This window comes from Corapipo altera, unplaced genomic scaffold (genome assembly GCF_003945725.1).
Source record: "Corapipo altera isolate COAL_440 unplaced genomic scaffold, ASM394572v1 57, whole genome shotgun sequence".
NCBI lineage: Eukaryota > Metazoa > Chordata > Aves > Passeriformes > Pipridae > Corapipo > Corapipo altera.
In genome coordinates this window covers 1,417,024-1,439,362 of record NW_020884905.1, presented here as the reverse complement: position 1 = coordinate 1,439,362, position 22,339 = coordinate 1,417,024, and the positions used below count along the sequence as shown (strand labels likewise).

Sequence of the window (22,339 nt, the reverse complement as noted above, 5' to 3'; positions counted from 1 at the left end):
CTGCCAAATAAAACACAATTTTCTATCCATTGCAATGGATCAGTTCTTAATGTTCATGGGTAGTATTTGCAAGTCTGTAGAGGCTTCAAGTCAAGTTGTAAATTTGCATTTCAATGTCTCAATATTTTTACCCCAATTTTAAGAAAGCCTAAGTGTGTACAGCTCTTGGCTGATATAGGTAGCACTTCATGAGAACTGTGTAGAAAAGCTGAGACTTTGCTATTGCCTCTTAGACCTGACTAGTTGAACAAAAAATAATGAAGCGTAAATCCATCAGCTGCCCCTGGTTGTTCAGTTGCCAACTCACCTTGCTACTGTTTTTCTGTTCTGGTTAAACTGAGCAACAATAACAAAGTTAATATCTTAAAAGAGGAACAAAAGGCATTCTTTTACTTGAAAGCTGCTTTGGGTTAAAATACAATAGCAGTAAGAGTCAAAAGAGAGTAATGAAGAAAGTAAAGAAAGTATCATGACATCTGTAATACCCTGTGGCAGTTCTGGGAGCAAAAATTATCTCTTCAGACAAAGTTCCTGTAGTACAACAAATAATATTAAGATGATTTCAAGTTACAGACACTACTATACAAAGACACAAGTCTCCGTATTGCCAATGTGGTTTGTGGTCCTTTAATGTAGAACTATGCATAGTTTTGATTGTCCAAAACAAAACCACGAACTGCGTATTCTTGCCTCTTGCATCACATACTCAGACAATGCTTTCATGAATAAACAAAAAAATCCTCATGTTATGAAGGAACATTTTCTTACCAGTCACAATCTGGCAGGTACCTCTCTGTTTGGTCCAGTCTTTTCTGAATATCTGTGCAAGTTCGTTACATTTTCGTCCTGGTTTTAATGCCATCATTCAGCCATCAATTTACGCAAATTTGACCAAACCATTCACAGTGGACCAGAATGAGACCATTGTGAGTAACACTTGAATGCAGAACACGGTAAGTCTTTATTAAACATATATATATATATATATATTAAACATATATATATATGAGATGCATACAAATTCTATAGTTATAGTTCTGTAATTTCACTTCTTACCCCCTCTTAAAAAAGCTTGTAGGCTCGTAGCAAAAAATAATTCCATGGGTTATGTTTTTAGAGATCATAAATAAAAAAACAATTCAAAAGAGAAATATTTGAAAATAAGCTATACTGTTTCCGTCCAGGCAAGAAAAGCACAAACTATTAAATGAATTGGGACTCTTGCACTGCTGTGAGAATAACTGTGTCCTGAGGTACTAAAGAGTTACCGTCCCCGACATGGAACCAACGCTGTCCGCCCTTGCCTGCCCGCCCCTCGCCCAGCCGGCGGTGCCGCGGAGCGGGCCGAGCCCCGCGCGGCAGTACCGGCACCGCCCGCCAGAGGGGGCCGGCACCGCGCCGGAGCTCGGCCGGACACGGCGGGGCGGCAGAGGGGTCTCACCGAGAGCTGGCCCGCGACACGGACACGGGCTACGGGCGTCCCAGGAGAGTTTAAACGCAAAGAATCCTTTCTAAATGAAATATTTTCAGAATTACGGCATTCGGGTTCCTATGCGATCTAAAGACGCAAATATTGAATAAAGGAGTTAAAGACTACTCTTTTAATCTCCTTTGAAATTATTTCCTTACTAGTATTTAACATATTTTTCTTATCTTTTTCCGAAGGCAAATAACTAGGGCAACATATGCATGAGAAGCAAAAGATTTTTAGGCGTTCTACCTGGTCGAGTAAAGAAAGGACACCCAGAAGATGGGAAGAAGTCAAGAAGGAAAGCTAGGAGGTGGTACCATGACAGAGTTCACTTTCAGCTCTGTTGGTAGGAGGCCAAAACTCTGTAACTGATGAGTCTCATAAGTCAGCAGCTCCTCCGCGTCAGCAAGGAGCAGAGCTTATTTACAGCTGGTAACCTCACACAGCAGGAGTTACCTCTGGGAAATGGGGCACACTGCTGGCAGAACAAAGCTTGGATCAGCCAGCACAAGCCTTGTAGACTTGGACACAGATTACCACACAGCTAGTGTTCCTGTGCCACCCAAAGCCTGTGCCAACCTACTTTTACTTCTATTACAAAACACAAAACAATATCCCAGCTGGCCTTTGAATATTTCCACATCTCAAAGAGATACCACATTACCAAAATGGAAATAATTAAAAAGACCATATCTTTCTGTTACAGTTCAAAGATTTACATATCAGGTTCCCCAATCCCTGAAACCTTCAGCGCAAGGGGCAATGGCCCCTCACATTTCTGTCCTGTTACCAATTTCCCTGTTTCCTTAACTCTTTGTTCCTGACCTATCTGCTTAAGGAAGCAGCTTTTCCAGATTTTTCAATTTGTCTAATATACTGCTTGAATATTTGAGAATGCATATTCCTCTGGCCAAACCTTTGATGTAGGTATTCTGTTATGGAAGCGCACGCTGCAGTCTGAGATATGGCCCAGGGGAAAGTATGGCACCCTGTCAAAAACAGAGATGTTTCCTTTCATTCTTCACATGCTACTGGATGGATAAATCAAGGCATCATGAAACTTGACACAGGAAAAATCGAACAGGTGCCATGAAATTATTGCTTTCAAAGCAATTTCACATGAAACAAAGCATGAATTGATTACATATCCACTATAGTATTCTCACTGTACCTCTAAAAAATTTTAGTATTCCTGATCACAGAAGTTCCATTTTAGAATGCATTTGCTGTGATGTTCCTTATTTACTTTGAAACAGTTCATGATATGACAGTTTATCATTTTTGTTAAAAACAACCTTTAGCACCTGTCTAGCATTTTTATCTGTCCCGAAATTACAGTAAATCACGATCTTTACCTCACCTGCTAATTTAGTTAGGCTATGTCCAGAACAAGGGGCCACAATAAATGCCAAAGTGAAGGCTACACCCACTTATAAATCACACAGTCCCAGGTCTCTTAGTTAGCAAGTTAAATATTTACTAGATTATAACTGACAAAGTAGGACCACAAGTAGGTCCCTTAGATGACAACTGATTTATCAGAAGAGAAGTCTTTAGCAAGTATTCCTTAGCCCACCATGGACATTTCTGAAATAGCAGTCTCCATCTGCTTTTCTTAACCCCACAAAAGAAGGTCAGATTTCACCTGGATGGATATGTGCAAGAATAAAGCACAATAACACAGAATCAAAAGGATTTATTGTCTCAGCCTGTACTGCTCCCAGTCCTCTACTTTGTTGTCAATTGCAAACTGGGAGTGATAAATGTGACATCAAAATGCAGTCTCACACTTTGGTTTCTGAACATCAACAACAAAAAAGGTAAGGTCACAATTTCTTAAAATCTATTTAGGTTGCATACTGCTTTCAAGAAATGTGCCTATCAAAATCTGTCTTTACATAACATTTTGATTCTGCTCTTTATTCTGCTTTTCTTACTTACTAAAAAATATTCCTAGTTTATATATCTACAGTTATGTTATGGGTCTGGATTATGAATTTCTGTGCTTTCAGATGTGAGAGGACATGACAGAGAACTATTTGTACGAATGCACTATACCTTCAATGCATTTGTGCCAGCTCATAGTGGATGAGAATCTATTTCAAAGTTAGAACTACACAAATCTCAAAATATTTGTGTGACTCTGGCTATAGCTGTTCTTGAGAGACAAGGGGGAAATGGGGAGAGAGGATAGAAAGACAAGTGGAGAAGAAAGAAGAAAGGGTTGTTGAAATGTAGTTAAATTTAATCTAATTTTTCTAAACCTGCTACAGAAGAAATACAGTAGTCACTGTGCTGATTTGGCCATCAGCAAAGCAGCAATGCATAGCAATAATCACAGCTCACACAGATACAGATTGCACAGTTTGGCCTTAATTTAAACCAGACTTTTCATTGTCAAAACTAGAATAATTTATTTTAATATGAGAATCTAATTAGCCAGTTCTAGTTTAATCACTCTGTATGATCAGGAAAGGCATCAAAAAGCACTGTGAGGAGAGCCATCACCAAGTAACAAATATAAACAAAGATGACTTCTGCCTTGCTTGGTCAGAACTATATCCAGGAATGGATTGTCTTAAACATCCCCCACACTGAATTTCCTACTGTCCTATGTGATTACTCCATTATCAGAAGTTGCATTTTCATGAAGCTTACGTCTGACCTAACTTCTCAGTCTCTAACCTCCATAAATTACAATTCCTGCTCATCTTTTCTCACTCTCAAAATTGGTTATTTCACCTTTCAAACACTCCAGTACCTTAATCTTCTCCTTAAGTTACTGAAAAAAGATAATTTCAATCTGTTCTCTCTTGCTTTTCTAAATTATATCCTCAGATTGTCCTTTTATTTCAGTCTCCATTTTCTCTGTTGCATTTTACCCCTCCCCTCCTTAGTCCCCAACCTGTCAATGGAATTTGCCTGCACAGACAGAGCTTTTCTGTTGCATGAAGAAGACATTTCACCTGACTGTTTACCTTTCTGTCACAATGTGCTTTAACAGTGATACTCAGAATATTAATTTCAGGTTAAAGTCTCAAAGAAGAAAATTAACCACAATAATTTTTGCCTGCTTGTTGTAAGTTATAGCCTTCAATATTCATTGTTTTCCATCTGTTTTGGTAGAGACATTTGTCTGTTTTAGGGAAATAAGCAGGTGAATCAGGAACTGATTTAGAAATTACCAAGTTTCTCCCATGCTTTTACTGTAGCTGTTGGTGTTCATTATTTCATTTAAATAATACCCATAACATAAAATACAGGGGTTTTTCCTTTAATATGCTAAGATACAAATTAAAGTGTTCTCATGCAGATTACCTAGGAATGTAGAATCTCAGTTCCACTATCAATCAACATACCATGCATGTCACAATAAAAATTGAGGTGCTTACACAAAGGGATCCAGGCACACTAGGTGAATGGACACAAAGATGAGAAAGGAAAATCAAAGCTGGTTAATGTGGGATGAATTCTAGGACATTTTGCTGAATTACCCACAGGTATGTTTATGTGGCAATGTTTGGTCAATAAATGGACATCAGTATTATCTTAGTCAAGTGAAGATGCAGCTGTGTACACAGCTCTTGCCAAAAATGCAAAGAGGACATGTCAAGGCTGAAACAGAATGTTAAAGAATGTCAACAGAATGTTAAAATGTGCTTATAGAAATCATTATCACAAATTTTCTAGAATATTGTATGCACTCTCATCTCTGCATCTAGGTAAAGGGTTTTTGAGAATTAGAACATATTTGGGGAAGGGTAAATAAAATACTTTAGTCCTTGAAAAAGAAACAATACTAAAATTACTTATTTTAGAAACGCTGCAGAAAAAAGGAGACAATGTCCGAAATGTTAACATCTCCTAATCTGTGTGCATCTCTGTTCAAAAGCAAGGAAGCATTTTATAAAAGTGAAAGGTAGAAAAATTAAAATATTTTACACTCACTGCAGTCAAACTGTTGAACTAGGAGGCTGTTGAAATCTATAATTCAGTATTAAGAAAAGGATAGAGTAGTTATTTCCAGAATTTTCAAGTTCAATTAGAAGATGAGCTTTGTAGAATTATTTAATGTTTCCAAATTCAAGCCAATCTTTAATTGCTACAGATCAGATAAGGCCCATGAGGGAAGACGGAAGAGCAGTTTATTCCTTATCTACCTACTGTGAGTCTGATAGGCCTTTGTCAGAAGTATCGGGATTGGACTGTGCAGCACTGGCAAAGGGATAACAGACATAGATCCAGCTTGGATCTATCCAACTTCTGGGATGACATTTCAGTTTTCCTAGCCTTGTCAGTAGTCAAATAGTCCAATAGGCTTAACACTCCTGAATACCCATATTAGAGGGAATAAAGAATTTACATTAACCTGAAAATGCAACATGAATACTTCTGTTCACATTAAAATGTTTATTTAATATATTTTCAAAGTGTGCAGAGTTTCCTTTGCCCACATACTAGACTTGTTCTAACATGCATTGTTTGGCGGTTTTCATATGCAAAGAATCAAGAACATTGTTTTGTTAACAGGAAAACTAACATGGCAGAAAGAGATGCTGTAGTCAGCAAAGGGAGTCAGCCACTTTCAAGAAACAATTAATCAATTTTAGGAATGGCCAAAGTGCCTCTGGAGCCACCTATCCCCACTGAGTGCACAGGGAATTTAATTTCTACCTTACTTTTACATTGAAACTTGCACATGGAATTGGTAGAATGACATTCTCCCACAAACTTCTAAACAATATTAGTGTGTGATTACTTTAATCTCAGGATACCAAACTCAACAAAGAACTGCTCTGCTAACTTCCTGTGAGAGGTATGCAGGTTGATGTAGTGAAGATTTTTACTGATTTTGGTTTTAAAAATATCACTTATTTTAAAAACGAAAATAAATCCAACCTCAGAAACAGAGAAGGCTGAAATTAAAATCTGGCAGCTTCAGTCCAAAAAACGGCCATTGTACAGAACGTGGCTATATAGAGCAAAAGGCAGGGAGTGAATGGCAGCGCTGTGATTGCCTGGCACTGTCCATATAACCTTCAGGCTGGGACTTGTGTAAATCAGTCACAACCAGCTATGCAACTGATAGCAAAGTTTATCTGCACACAGAGCAACAGGAGCCCGTATGATTTCACTAATTTAAGTACTTGGAAGCAGGAAAGAAAAGGCGTAATAGGTCATGTCATGAAAGTCTGAAGGTAAAAGGGTTCAGGGGAGGGTAGGAAGGGCGGGTGTTGAGGGAAGTCTGGACTGACTCAGTGACAGCAAAAACAGCCTGTTCCACTGCAGTCTATCAGGGCACACAGTTTCCAGCAGTGCTACACAGCAGGACTCAGTGTAGTCATCATAGCTCAACACCTACCCAGCTGTTTCCAGGTGGTATTTTTTGTAACAAAACAGAGTAACTTTATGGAAGCATTTGAATCAGAGTAAACTCGTACTCATGGAACACGCTCATGCCTTAAGAGAGATGCTTCTATTTGTTTAAAGAAACTTCAAGTTTTGGAATTCCGGGGGGAATTCACAATCTGCTATGGAAACACACTGTCAGATTCTCCAGTATTATATGTTTCCATACATGGCAAAGGACAATGTGATTCTTAGTAAACACTACATATATGTGGTTATAGCAGTTTTTTTCTACCTATAGTTTTCTACATTTAGCACCAAACTTTCACTTATTATCATTTTGGAAAGTTTTCCTTTGCTTATGCTGAAGCCAACACAGTTATCTTACTCCTTTTAATTCCTGCACCCCTTGAAGTACCTTTGTCCATACTGATGACTGAGGAGGTTACAAGAGTTGAGTTTCCCAGGGGCTGGATGGCAAGTGATAAGTGTGAAAGGGAAACCGCTAATGAGCAGCACTTGCCTATTAGTCATTAGCTAGGGAGACTCCCACTCCATCTGTTGATTGAGGCACAGTTCAACAGAAAGATTACCCAGATTTGATAAGGAATATTCCCAGCATAGGAAGGACTCATGCTTAATAGATGGTAATAATATTAGTCTAACGTTTCACGTGTGTCAAGCAGTGCAAACAGCCTCAAAAATATTTGATTATGGATTCCTTGGGGTATACATTAACTAGACTCAATGGTGCTATGCTGATAGTTTAATTCTCAAATTCATATGTAATTTTCTACTTTGGAAAAGCCATGCATTGATTGAAATAGTCAACATAGACCTCTGGAACAACTAAATCATGAGAGAAGAAGTGAATATTTTCCAGGTTTACTTTATAACGCTGTACTTACTTTCTGTCTATAATAAAATCCCTGAAATGAGCATTCCAGCAATTTTCAGGCAATTAACAAATATAAGAAAGATTTTGGAGAGATCATTGACACAGCAAGCACCTGACAGGCCTGCCAGTATTTTCTTATGAAAACAAACACATAGAAGCTACTGCATTTCTTTAACTTCCCAATAGCCTGCTTGGGTCCAGATATCAAGTGATGGATGACTTGTCACACTCTTCCTACAAAGCAACCATTTCTAGCAATAGTCTATATAAATATGCAAGTAAATATAGAAACCAGTACTTTTCGCTATTTTCTTTACTTGTTCTTTTCTGTCAGCTGCTACATGAAAGCTACAGAAAAGTATGCTTCCTCTGTTATATATATATATATATAAACAGAATGACCATTCAGTAAATAATGGATTTCCATTTCCTAATCTCATTTTAAGACAGGGAGATCCCAATATCTTAATATTTAACTATGAAATCTGGTCTGTCTAAAGCTTGTTACAGAAAGTTGGAATATTTTTATATGTCCGTTTACTTGTAGCTTAATTTCTGCGGTTCTGTTTTGTAATTGAGGCAGTTCTAAATGTGCAAAACTTCCTTAACTATAAAGTTATTCCATATACTAGGTAAACCTGAGAAACAACTCAGGAGACCAACATTTTCTACCATGAACAAAATAGTACTCAACTCTGACTGCAGATTGCAGAAAAAGAATAAACACAACAGTCATGCTCTTTTGGGAGGCCTGAAAATGCTGACTAGAGAAAAAAAAGATCAAATTTGCAGGATCGTGCATCCCTGTCACAAAAATTACACAAGACCTCTCTTAGGTAGGTTACAGACATCTCTGTCACTCTGGTTGCACCCATAATACCTGACCACTCCCATTTATAGAACAGGATCGACCTACTAAAAGTACGTCAGGACACAGGCTCGGAGATCCTTGCACTTTAACAGCTGCACGTGGAGGTGGACACGTGGCCCGAGTCCAGTTATAAAGTTTCTCCTGATGACTGGAATGGAATTTGGGTGTGAATCCATTAATCTTCAACTCCTCTATCTAGAATGTGATAAGACCAAGCCAACAATTCAGGCTACAGTTGTGCTTCATACTTAAATGCCTTCTTTTCCTGTTTGCCACATTTCCTTTTTCAAAAGGCCATCCTGTGGGAATAAAGAGCTCAAAAGTCAAGTAAAATAATAAATTTTTGCATTTCATGATGACACGTATAGAGCACTAATCTTCCTTCACATTCCCAAGCATTTTTCCAGGTCATGGCTATTTCAAAGATGTGCTTGAGGTCTGGACACAAAAAGTATTTATGATAAGATCTCATTTCTTTGCATGTAAAGATTACAGACATTTTCCATTTTCAAATAGATGGCATCACAACTTGCTTCATTCAGAAGAAAGTTTCCACTAGTTTGGAAACAGGTAATGTTGGCAGTGCTAGCTGAGCAAACAGTAAGCTGGAAAATACAGCAGATGTTATATGAAAGAGAAGAAAGTAGGAAAACTAACAAGCATTTGTCTCCAAGCCTGGACTTGTCCATCAGTTAGTTTCACTGTGATGGCCTCCCTAAAGCAAGTACTTGAAGGTAGGTATTTGTCTGCTACACAGACTGGAATGTCAAGTATTTGCAACTTGCTCTAGGGTTGCAAGAGATGTGAGTCAGTCCTGTTGAAATCATTATAACACGATTGTACAGTTGAGGTATTGGGGAAAATCTACCACGGGGATTATCGGGTACAGAAAAAAAACAATTTAATTCTCCAGGAAAAAGCCATCACAAGGTAGCTAGAGAAAAAAATCTGAACAGGAGTTATGCTCTTCCTATGTTTGTGGGACCACATAAGCATTTATGCAAACAACTTCTACTGCTGTTTGTATCAGCTTAAGAGGTAGACAAAATCAGTCTCTACATTAAGAGTTAGGGGAAAGGAGAACAAGTATTTTTTTCTTGCTAATGACCTTGACAGTAACCTAGGTCAAAGCCTACAAAGACACCAGGCCTACCATGACTTTTTTACACACAGCAGAGAGTATGAGGTAAAGAGACGGCACTCAGATAGCAAAAGGAACCCTATGAGTCTTTTGGGCATCAAGAGACCTTTAAATGCAGTAATGGAAAAAAACCATTGTGATTGAAATGCCTTTTACCCTAGCTGACCCATCTCCTCATCAACTCACAGCATATTGATGGGCCTAAGCAGCATTTTTAATTGTTACATGAGATTTTTCATGTTTCGCTGAAAACTGAGAAAAGGCGAAACCACTTCTTTGCAAATGCATCTTTTGAGCAGGCAGCAGTGTGACTCACGATGAATAATGGAAAGCCACACTAAACAGTGCATCCATTAGAGAAAAACTCTCAAAAGGGGATTCTCCTGTGAGATTCAGCAGTCATTATACTAAAAAGCTTCAGAGTCAGAGGAGTTATAACTGTACTGACTTGAAAGATACCCAAAGAATTAATTTGGCCCTGTTTGTTTTGGTAATGGCTGACTAGTTGAAAATGAAAGCTAAAAGAATTGAGAAACACCAGAGTAATCTTATTTCCTTTTTCCCTAATGCAGCGGGTGCAGAGTTCCCACTTGACTACAAAATACCCAGGATGATGTCTGTCTTGACTGTCATTTGTCCACATGTTGCTGCTAGAAATCAAAGATTTATGTTCTCAAAAAAACTTCTTGGCAGATACTCCCAATGGTGTTGCAGAGTAATTCAATGTACTGAAGCCCATTAATGCCGTTTGTCTTGTATTTGGGCAGGGGGCAAATATACTCCTCTATAGATTTAATCCTTAGATGCCATTTCCCATATTTTCTGTCTTGAGTCAACAAGTTTGAACTTGAATCTGCTGACAGTTTTTAATTATATGTTTTGAACTACAAATATTTAATATCTAGGTGCTCTTTGCCTCCTCAGCCCCTGCATGGTAGAGATTACCATGCCCTGAGATTGCTCAGTTAAGTTCAAAAAGAATCAGCAAATTTCTTGGAAGAAATTTCTTATAATATGAGAATATTTTCTAATTAATCCTTGTATTTCAAGACATTGTTTTGCACAGTGAAACAAAAACTAAACTCTATCAACATATTACTGCATTTAAGAATTAAAATTTAGGGAGGCTTAAACTAATTATGCATGGTTGCTCTTTTGGCATATGCACTGTGATCCCTGCAAAACTGAGCATAAAGATGGACACAGTCCATTCCCTAAGTGGGATTTTTAGTTCAAGTTCAAGAATTTTTGTTTCAAAATAAACACTTTCTTTCCAAGAGGTTCACAGAGTACACAGAGATTACCCTCTTGAGGTAGGAATTGAACTGCAGAAGAAGTGATTAATTCCCACCTACATGGAGTTTTTCAAGGGCTGCCAGGTAGAGGATAAATCCAGGTTGTTCATTAATCCTAGCATAACTCTACAACATCTCTCAAAATAAAAGACAATGATAATGCTCCTTACAAAGCCTATGCTAGGAGGGTAAAGATTGTATTTGTGTCTTTAGAAAGACATACACAAGAAACATTATTTTAGAAAACTACCCCCAGGAGTCTATGAATGAGTCAAAACCTACCTTAAGCATGTCACTGAAAATTACTTCCAGCTTTCCAGTCAATTTTGAGCATTACAAGAGTAATGTTCTTTTGCCTGACTCTCTCAAAGCAGATGAGGTGCTAAACTCTTTGGCTGGCCCCTACTTCAGCCCAAGCTTGCCATATCCCAGCGCATGCTATAAAGAAATTACATTGCACAGCCAGAACCTTCTTTAATAAATTTGATCTCACAAATAATTAAAGCTACTTCCCCCCGACTCCCAGGAGCAAACTTTGGGCTGTAACTCAGGAGATGGAAGCTCTTTGGAACCTCATGCTCCTTGACAGTCCTCAGAGCTGCTCACAAACAGGCCTGATTCTGTGAACTGTTGGCAGAAACTTGAAGGTTTCACATCAGTTTTAGGGGGTTTAGGCTGGATATGAACTGATGAACAGACATAAGGATCAGGTTCTATAAACTGAGGTTTCATGAATTTCTGTTCTGTATAATTAAGTTCTAGCCACACTGAGTTGTTAGTATTAATTTCTCTATGCTGCAGGCTGGAAGGGTCACAATCAATCGCTATGAAGTGTGTGCTAGCACCCACATGGCTCTCAGTCATGGCATACAAGCACCTATGGACACTTCCTTGCCAACATTAGCTTAATCCAGAATAGAAACATGCTAAGGGAGCTGGTGTACCCTCAGAATCGTTATCGCATCAGGACTTCAAAAGAGGGAGAACTCTCTCCAGCAGTGTCTTTTTGCTCTCGACAGGTTTCATGCAGTCTGACGGTTGTGTCACTGTGTTGTACCCACACAGCTACTGTGTCATCCCACATTTACCTGTCAGAACACAACACAGCCCTCTTCCACAGGCAGTGCAGACCCTGCAAGGGTCTGACGAAACAAGTCTAGAATGTACCCACGCACCACAAAGAGCAGAAATCTACAAGCCCCAGCAAGTTCATCCTGGGAGGAAAGCCAGTTTCTGTGCTTCCTTTCTTGAAAGTGTTTCCTTCACCACAGCTGAACAAGTAATACTAGACATACTGTGGGTTAACCTTTCCAGGCTCTTACTTCTCCTACAAACAGTGGTTGGGAGAGGTTTACTCTGCTACTGTTTTCACTGATGCCACACAGACTCCTGCTCTATGTCCATCCTATAACTCAATTTCTTTGTCAGAATGAAGTATCAGCTGAGCAAGCCCTGCCTCATTCCCAGCGTGGGAGCTGAAGTGCTGATCAAAGAGCTTTCAAGCTGTGTTATTATATACCTGCCGAAGGCCAGACGAAAAGCCAAACTACAGATCATGAAACTGCTTCTTCAGCAATTTACTTTCTTATGTATCAGTTAACTTCTTTTCCTAGTGTTCATCATCAGTCTTTGATCAGTGATCTCTTCCCTGGTTTATATGCTCTTGATGTTCCAATTATGTGTTCAAGCACCATCTATTTGAATGTTTTCAGAGATAAAACTATAAGTTAGTCACTGACATGAAATAGTACCAAAAGTAAAGTGAAACCAAATTAATCAAAAGCAAGTAGTGGGATTCCTGTATGCTTTCATAATTTTTTCTTTTTCTGGTCTTAAATACCTTTCTGGGGTTAACTTTGCCCTCATCTTGCTCATTGTTAATACTATAGCCCAGAGAAATCTCCCACTATCAATGAGCACTCATCAGAAACTGTCATATTTTGCGTATTTGGGACCGTGACCCACTATGTTCTACCTTTCACATTAAAATTTATAACCTTTCAGGTAGTGAAATGCTCTGCATCTTTCCCAAACTGGAAGGTATGGTTAGAAAAAACCACTATAAATACCATAATCCAGGCTATTGTCCAGAATAAATACAGACAACTGAGTCAAAAAAGGAGTTATCCAGTAACAGCTAAAGTTAAGGGAGCAGGAGGCTAAGTAATTCCAGCTAGTTTTACATGAGCTTTGGTCACAATTGAATCATGTTATATTATTTAAAGTACATTAAATACATGTTTTCTAACAGCACAATTTGCCTGGTATTGATAAGGTCTCTAACATCATCAGAAAAGGTAGCACATACCAAGCATCACAGATACAAAGCCAAGACTTTCATTTTCTTAGTTCACAAGCTCCCCACTGGTCCCATTGCCTGCTCAAGTGTTTGTAAAACACCCAGTGTGACTGGAGCACAATATGCTTCACTGGTGGTACAGGACTACACAGACTGTGTTCTATCAATGGTCAGATCTCTGAATGAAGGAGCAGTTGTTTACAGAGATAAATGCACAAGGATATCTGAATTCATTGATTTACATTCATAGATACACATTTAACTAATATGTGCAGACCTCACCACCAAACCAAGTGCTGTCATCTGCTAATGTATGACATCAATCTGGTTGCTCATTTAGAGAGGGCACTAAGGTGAGATCATAGACTCATAGAATCATTAAGGGTCAGAAAAGACCTCTAAGATCATCTGAACTACAGTCCTCTGTGAAGTTAGTCAGCCTGCTACATTCAGACAGTCTTCAGCATGCAAAGAACTGAGAAGTCAGCCAAGTCACACAGAGACATTTTTTGAGGGGGACTAAATCACATGACAGGACCTTCCCTTGGCAAATCAACAGGGATGAGCTGCTTTTAGCAAGTGCAGCTACTCCTGAAAAAGGATGGTAATGGCATAAAATGATTAGCATAGGACACTGTTCAAGGGCAAAGCACATTTGCTAATTATGACTATAGTACATTAGTCTGCTGCTGGGTCCATGCCATAAAAAATAATCTGTTAAAAGGTAAAGTTCTGGACACTAGTAAGGCACAGCAGCCTATTGCAACAAAAATAAAATAGAACAGAGACACCCTCTGAAACACAGGCAGTTCATAGTTCATGGTGAGCACTTGCTTATGACTTCCAGGTTTTCAACAAAAATCAAGCCATTCTCTCCTGGGCTGGGATGGTCTGAATTTTGGTAGCACAATATTCCATTATTGCTATGGTTGGTTGCAATTGTTATTTTATGTGGACTTCCATACACCAAAAGGTTGATTAAAATGATTTTTCCCCAACATTTACCAAATGATCAACCATGGGTTTAGGTACCAAATGGTTTTAGATTCCAAATTCAAATCTCCTCTAAATGGCTGTTCATGTTCAACAATGGCACTCTTCTCTGTGAAGTAGGAAAGTACCATTCTCCTCATCTGCCAGATGGGAAGCAGGAAATACACAGTGGAGTAGGGTTGATTTTCCTGTCTTACACAAACTCATTCACAACTCATCTAGGCTCATGAAAAGACAGTCAAAAGACACAGTCTTTATAATCACATTTCTTGATTCAGACCATTAAAAAAAAAATGGCAAATCCAGTCCCTGTTTGAAAATCACTGGTTCTGGATTATAAAAGCTTACTGCTTAAGATGTACACAGTTCCAAAAGGAAGGTTGCAAGCAAGTGGATTTAGCAACTGTCACAACAAACATGTTCTGTAAATATGTTCTGCAGCTGGCACAGTAGGACTGTGGATGATATTATAAAACTGACAGGTAACTGCCAAAATCACCACCTACCCGAGACAAATAGAAAATTCTGATGTTTTAAAATTTTTTAAAATTTCTCCAGGAGATGTTAAAAGTCAGAAGGTAATTGGAAAAACATCAATAAGAAATCTTTTCACATTGCCCTTAATTAAGATATTTTTGTATCATCTAGTTAGTCACTTACTTGAGCATGCTAAGAAATTTCTGAGGTTTTGTTAGGATTTCATCACTTTGCTTTTGTCATTGCCCTAGAATTATTGTTCATTGATTATAAGGTCAATGGAATCAGTTTTTTAAAGCCTGAAGCAATGGCGACTACACTCAAACCTTGTTCCATCTTAAAAATCTCTTCTCAAATGCAGAAATTTCAATTTTCAACATTCAATCGCTGGATTTTGTTATCATTTTGCTAAATTTTGCCTTTTACTATCAAATTTCTGTCTGAAAGAAACAGTGTGTTCCTGAAAAACCAATGAACTCTCTATTTAATGAGTTAGACTCATTCTGCAGAATATAGTTGCTATTAAATCCTTCTATTATTCTTCTCATAACAGTCTGGTGAGATTTCAGCATGCCTCTTGAAACATTGTCAGCAAAATTGGACAATCTATTCCCCACAACAGTTGCACTCATTCCCAAATACAGAGGAAGTTTCAAATTCTTTACAACATTAAACATTTCAGCTACAGGTTTGCCATCAGAGTTAGTATTCCCCTGATGATTCAGCATGACTCCCAAGTTCTCCTCAGAATCTTGAGGTGTCAGGACTTGCCTTAATGTGAGGCATTTCATCCTTCCTAAACATGTGGCCCTGCTTTTAATAGTATTGAAGTAGATGTTGGTTATGAACATACATTCTGCTAGTGTTCCAGTCACCCCATGCCAGGGAACTGTCATCTTTATTCCTTACCTCTCACAATCTCTGTGTTCTCAAGTTGACTTTATGTAAATTTGATTACTAATACTATTTTCATTGATACCTTCATATCTATTCTCTTACTTTTCCCAAAAGTGACATCAAATCAGAGTAATGGAATTTATTTCCCATGTGTTAGTACTCACTATATCACTTTCGTTTAATGCATTATTAAATCTTGATCCAACACTTTGCCTGAAACTGATGATATTAGACTGACAAGCCAAAAATTATCTGGGTCACACTATCTGCTCCTTTAATAGCAATGCATATTTCTCTCGGAAATTTTGAACTGCAATATATGATACAAATTAAAGCAACAACTTTCTTTTTTTTGAAGACAACATTTCTACTTCCTGTACTAAAGAATGGTAAGAAAAATTTATTCCTCTCCATTCAAAAGGAAAATGACATCTGCAAAAGAGAGAAACCAGTCAGGGCTTTAAGGTTTTGGGGAAGCAGTTTGTATTCTCTTCAAATATCACAGCAGTTTAGTTGGAAAGTAGCATATTTGATAGAAGTCACTAGAAAATCTGTCAGACTTTAATATGATGTGGTAGATGCATAAACTCTTTCTTGATTGTAGCATTACTCATTTTTCCTTTAATGCAGGACTGTGAACACTAATTCTGATACCTCATTGTGTTGATGGGTAAGAAAAAAACATAACTCCCCCCAATTTTGGTGTTCACACAACTGCTCAAAATGTTGCCAATTTATTTACTTCTGTATCACAAGTTTCTCTTGCAAAGAGTTTTTATACAGCAATGAAGATAAGTTGCAATTCCCTAGCATTTTTTATTCTTGTTTAAAGGAGCAAAGAAAAATTTGCAATTATTACATTATTTTCCCAGCCAATATATTAATCTTCCAACAAGAATTGTCTGTTCAAGATAACTAACAGGAAGACGTTACCAGTTGAGTCAGATGTTTTTAGATTCTGTTGCTTTGCATCGGTTTCTGTTTTTCAAAACAGTTGCCACAGGTCCAGACACTGAAGAATAAAAGAGGCCACTTACAGTTTGATTTACAAGCACAGTTTTTCTATTTCACAATGGCACATCAAGATCTCAACCACTGGCAATACTATACCGTTTCAGCTCTAATCAGTACTAGTTTTGAATTATAATAATTGTAAACTAGTACTGTGATTTATGTAATGTTTCTTATATGTATGAGCCTTAAGAAAAAAAAAATAAGATTCACTTCCTTAGCACTACAAAACACGTGGAGCAATTTGTCATTTCTGATTTGCAGAGGGCCATGGCAAGGTTCTGTTTGCCATGTGTAGGCATAACTGTGAGTGAAGAAATATGAAACACTGCTAACGAAGGACCTTCATGAGATACAGGAGTCCAAAGGAAAACAGAGATCTTCAGCTATTCCTACATAAGGCTTTGTTATTGATTTGAGCCTTGTGAACCACAGTTTGAAAAAACTCAAAACCCTGATTAGGCAATTCTAACTCTTTTACTTGGAATTAAGCAGATTGGAAGCAGATGCCATCAGAAACTCTCTAAACTTCTGAAGTACTGAAATTAACCCAGGCATACTACTAATTTGGTCTACAGTTTGAGAATGCATGACAGATCTCAAACTGTTTATTAATCATCCCACATACACATGGAAAGAGATGGCACCCTGTTCATGAACTGTTGTAAACCTTTTCATTACTCATGAGAATCCAATTATTTAGAATGATTAAATGACAAAATAATTGAATAATCAAAGTTGGACAAACCAAAGAATTAAACTAATTTCTATCCCATCTTCATGCCTGAAAACGAGAGGATCTAGTTAACAGAGGTAACTGTAAATTAGAGAGATTAGTCATTGTTCTCACTAGATAGAAGTGTTCCTGTAAATCAGGCAAAGGTTTGTTCATGAATCATGCAAAAGGTCAAGTGAGAAAATTAAAGGCAAAACTAGATTTAAAGAAAATATAAATAAGAGGTTAACATAGGATAATGGACTGTAGGATCTAACCATTTTAGGATTCATTCATAGCATGCAGATAGCAGTAAAAGGGCGGGTGAGGTAGGGAATGGAACAGAAAGAGGATCCCAAAATGTTGATTTAGCACAGGAGGATTTGTGTCAGTCTATAGTATATTTGCCTTTTAAATATGTTTGACAAGCTGTACTACAGGTAGCTTTTACCTATAGTAATTAGAAAATGACAAATGAATCAGTGCTTTCAAGAAAAGGTTAAGTAAAGAATTTAGTTTTCTGCGAAAGAAACAAGAAGAATCATCAGTCAGGATGTTTTGCTGATTCACATTCCTCTTTGAAACCTCTATGTCACCAGAATAAAATCCCACTTGCTTCAGTCATGCTCATGATCTTTCGAAGTCTGTCCTATATACTACTTCTTGTATTATTCATGTTGTTTTTGAAACTGGCATTTAAATTTCACTCAAAGACAGTCCTACACTGTGAGCATTACAAGAATTATACACAACAAAACCTAAAGGAACAAACATTTTCAGAATGTTTGCTCTTTATCACGTTAGGGACAACTAAATGGAGAGATTCAAACTGTCGACTGCAGCCTGGCAGGGCAGACGGTGCTCACTGAGAGCTGTACCCCGGACCTTCCTCAGCAAATGCTGACAGAGGTAGGCAGATTTGCTCAGGCTTTATGGGATTAGTATAGGTAGGAGAAATACTAAGGATTAGGATAATGTCTAGCAGAAGTGGGAGGAGGAGGTGGGAGAGGTTGAGCCTCACACAAGGTGTTTAGGAAAACAGATGCTATCAGTTTGGAGAAAGTACCAGCCCCAGCTCAGCTGTTCCTGTCAGTTTTGCTGAAGCTGTCCATAATAGTGAGGTAATTAAGAAAAAAGGCTGCAGCCAAAGGAATGAGGACTTGGAGGAAGAGTTGCTTTTAAGCCTCTACCAGGAACCACTGAACAGACCCATTCCACTCCCAGTGTTGTCAATTCTAATTGCAAATTTACATATGGTAGCACACAGCTGCAGTGTTAGATCAGCTCTGAAAAAAACAGTTAGTGCAAGCACAGGACACTCACACAGCTCTGAAAATCCCCATTTCTCAAGTCAAGTCCCCAGTTCACGATCTGAACACAAAGAAACTAAACTAAACGTAGGCAGGAGCTGTGGTCATAAGGTGCAGAAGTTTCTCCTTTTCTGATCTAAATTGCACTTCTCGAGAACTCATACCCGTATCTTACAGAATGGTTCAGTTACCTGCAGAAAGCCAGCAACTGGATCTCCCAATAAGGGGAGCTTGTTTCCAAAGTTCCCTGAAGCCAAATGGTTACTACAAAAGCCGTTTGCTGCCTCTGTCAAGAACCACCATGCCTCAAGACATCTCTTATTTGCAGGAGTTGTTCAATTTGTGATGGTAGAGGGATACTCTTAAAAATGCAAATTCATTATATTTTTTTTAACCAACTACGTTTCAACAAGTATTCAAAATAGGAACCTGAAATCATGGCCTGTCAATATTTTATTTAAATATTTACAGAATTATGAAATGAATGACAGGCTAGAAGAGGATATAAGAAAAATGCCTATGTGATTAAAAGGCATTAATTTCTCTAGATAAGACCAACATATATGAAGTGAAACCATGTCGACCATGAAATAAATTCCATACACTCAAACTGGTAAAAAGAATTACTTCAGAATAATATGAATTTTGATGTAGGACATTTCTTAGGACTAAATAGAACTAAGATCCCTCATCTGTGTTTAAGGCCCCTTCAGACAGATTATTAGGCTTCCCCAAAGTCCCTCCCTCTGCCAGCTGGAGGTCTAAATTGATGTTATTAAAGTTGTTTGATCCATCTAACTTTAGTTCTTCCATTTCTGAGCTACATTAAACAAACCAACAATAAACCACTGCAAAAATTACTGAGATTTATGGTACAAATTCCAAGCAATACTGGTATAAGTGGCTGTCACCCCAGAGAATGAATTATTAGTATGAAGATACCAATTATATCATACAATGGGAGAGAGGGTATTTCCATAAAGAATGTTCCTGAATCTCAGCAGAAAAAAATGTACGCGTATAAATAAATTCATTATTGACTTTTACTGATGTTTGAAGTGTAGACTATATGAAAAGATGTTGATACTACTTACACATGGTATTCCTTCACTGAAAGGACAGATTACGGTGCCTGCTACTCATGCTTCTTCTCCCATTGATGACAGTCCACTGGAAATTAAAAATATAAAACTTGTCATACAAGCACTGAGCAGCCATGAGATACTGACAACTTTTGATTGCAATCCTGAGCTGCATTAGCCAAAATAAAAGAACAGACCAATGAAATTAGAGGATGATGGCTGTTAACTAGAGTGGTTGGAGTGCTCCTGACTTTTCCTTCAACCATCAACATTAATTGTGTCCAATCCAGTGTGACTATAAGCAAGAAGCATGGATTAAATTTCTAATCCAAACCCAAACAGGTTTCTTAATGTCTTCTAACTGTATCAGCTGTACAATAAAGCTAGATCCACCTGGCAGCAAGCTGTTAACATTGTGAAATGAGAAATTACCTGACAAGTCCCTTTTCCAGATAAACACAATGCATCAAACCCTTTTCAAAAAGTAATTTCACCTACTGGCTAAATACAACAGTGTTTTCAAATTTAAAAATGTTTTGTTAAAATAAATTATTAAAATAATATTTGACTCCAGCCTTTGCAGGCCATCAGTCTCCAGGTGCATTGGGACAGTGAGAAATCTATAAAGACCGCAATGAATCTCCTAAGAGATCCAGCTAAAGATCCTACTTGCTATGCTGAAGAGGCATTTGCAAAGACACTCTTCAGAAATAATGCCTAATGAAGCAGTACCACGAGCTGCAGATTAGTTTGGCTTTCCTTAAGTCATGGTGTAAAGAACCTGTTCACATCCGAGAAGATATGACAAGGAAAGAGCTTTTATATTCTCCAAAATATTCTTTCATGCAACTTGCAGCCAGATTATTTTTTGCATTATTCATGAATGGTAAGAAAATATTAACCTTTGATCTGCTAACAGTGTTTCAAAGGCCTATTCAGCCTCCAGGGGTAAGAAAAGTAAAAAAAGAAAGTTTCACTACATTGTGTTAAATAGTCTGTAAAGGTAAATTTACATTTAACAGTTTAGTTTATCTAACAGTTTACCACCTTTCTTCCTTCTATTTTCCCTTTCTTCCTACTTGTTCCTCCTCTTCTCCTGCTCTTTTCTCCTCCTCTGCATTTTCCAATAGCCACAGTTTCACCCTCTACCCTTTCCCTTTACCACATTTTGGCACTCATCAGACTTCTCTGGGCAATGACTTGACTTTTTAGCCTAGCAGTAGCCACCTTTTAGCTTGGTTAGTTGCCTGCCAGCTTAGCGAACAGATTCAGTGAGCAGACAGTCAAGACAGCTTGTGAGAATACATGTCCAGGACAGAGAGCAGCAGAATGCCTCTCCTCAGCACCACACGGTCAGTATATCACTTCAAACTTCTCATGTAATTTCACCCTAAGTGAACACCAAGCAAACAGTAGAACACCACTAAGAGGATCCACTTCAGATTCAGATGAAAAGAAGGAAGCATCATTCTGATAAGGAAATGTAGCTATGAAACAGGTCTGAAATCCTGACACTCAAAACAAATCTTGCAAGAAAAATTAGGAAATTGTACTATACCAAGTTTTTTGCTCCTAGTTAATAATCACCCCCTAAGGTAAAGGGTTAAGTAAATATACTGTGCTGTGAGAAGCAGTAGTGAAATATCTGAATCTGTTGAATAACAGAAGTTGGTGACATACTCTCACAGGCATCCGGATGACTACTCAGCCTCAGCTGCTTGTGCTGCGTCCCTGGAGCTCCTCACAGCAGGCTCCACCGGCCAGAGTCCCCTCCCCGTGTTATTCAGATGACCTACCCGGCCCTGCAAACCAACCGGGCACAGCTGAAACAGTTTTAGTGACTGACAAGCTGAGAGTTTTTCCTCAGCCACTGCTTCCAAATAACAAACTCCACAGCAAAAACAACAGGTCTTCAGTGAAGAAACTAGACCTGCATTTGCAACACCTGTTATTTGACATAAACAATCTTATCTCTGCTAACAAAAAAGTTTAGCATAATTTTATCATGTATTTTTTTCTGTTAATACTTGGAAAGGCTTACGCAGAACAAATTGTATGTGGGATATTTTTTGCCCACACACAGCACAGGATACTGAATATCTGGAAGCACAGGAAGGATTGCCAGAGTCTGAAGTCATCATGTTTCCACAGCAGTTTCAAGTTTCAGATAAATAGCTAAACACACATGCTTATTATACACGTCAGTATGAGGCCTCTCATGGTCCCTGGACCACTTGGTAAGGTAAGCCTGAGGCCTGCAGGGTGGCTGAGTCCATCTGGCCACTCATCACTGCCAGAACAGTCACGTTTCTTACACTTTTCTCCTCTCGCTGCTCATCTTGCAGCTGGAATCCCATTCCTTCTTATTCCTCCCTAATGCTACTGTTCCTGTCATCTCCCATTCAGCCTATGCAGCTCACTGACAGTGGACACCCAACGACTTGAGGGTTAAGGTTTGCTTTTGGGTTTTCTTTTTAATTGCTCTCCTGACAGATTAGCAAATTTAATTGGTTCACAGATTAGTCAGACG

At 38.3% G+C, this 22,339-nt stretch overlaps 1 protein-coding gene across 1 annotated transcript in view; it reads left to right on the top strand.

Annotated features, from left to right (window-relative positions):
• Positions 1-2,967: 2,967 nt before the first annotated feature.
• The window catches only part of PALMD (palmdelphin), a 49,904-nt gene continuing 30,532 nt past the window's right edge, over positions 2,968-22,339 (top strand). Inside the window, exon 1 of the mRNA XM_027651551.1 lies at positions 2,968-3,291. Coding sequence (XP_027507352.1) covers positions 3,248-3,291 — 44 coding nt within the window. The 5' untranslated portion in view covers positions 2,968-3,247. The remainder of the gene's footprint in view (positions 3,292-22,339) is intronic.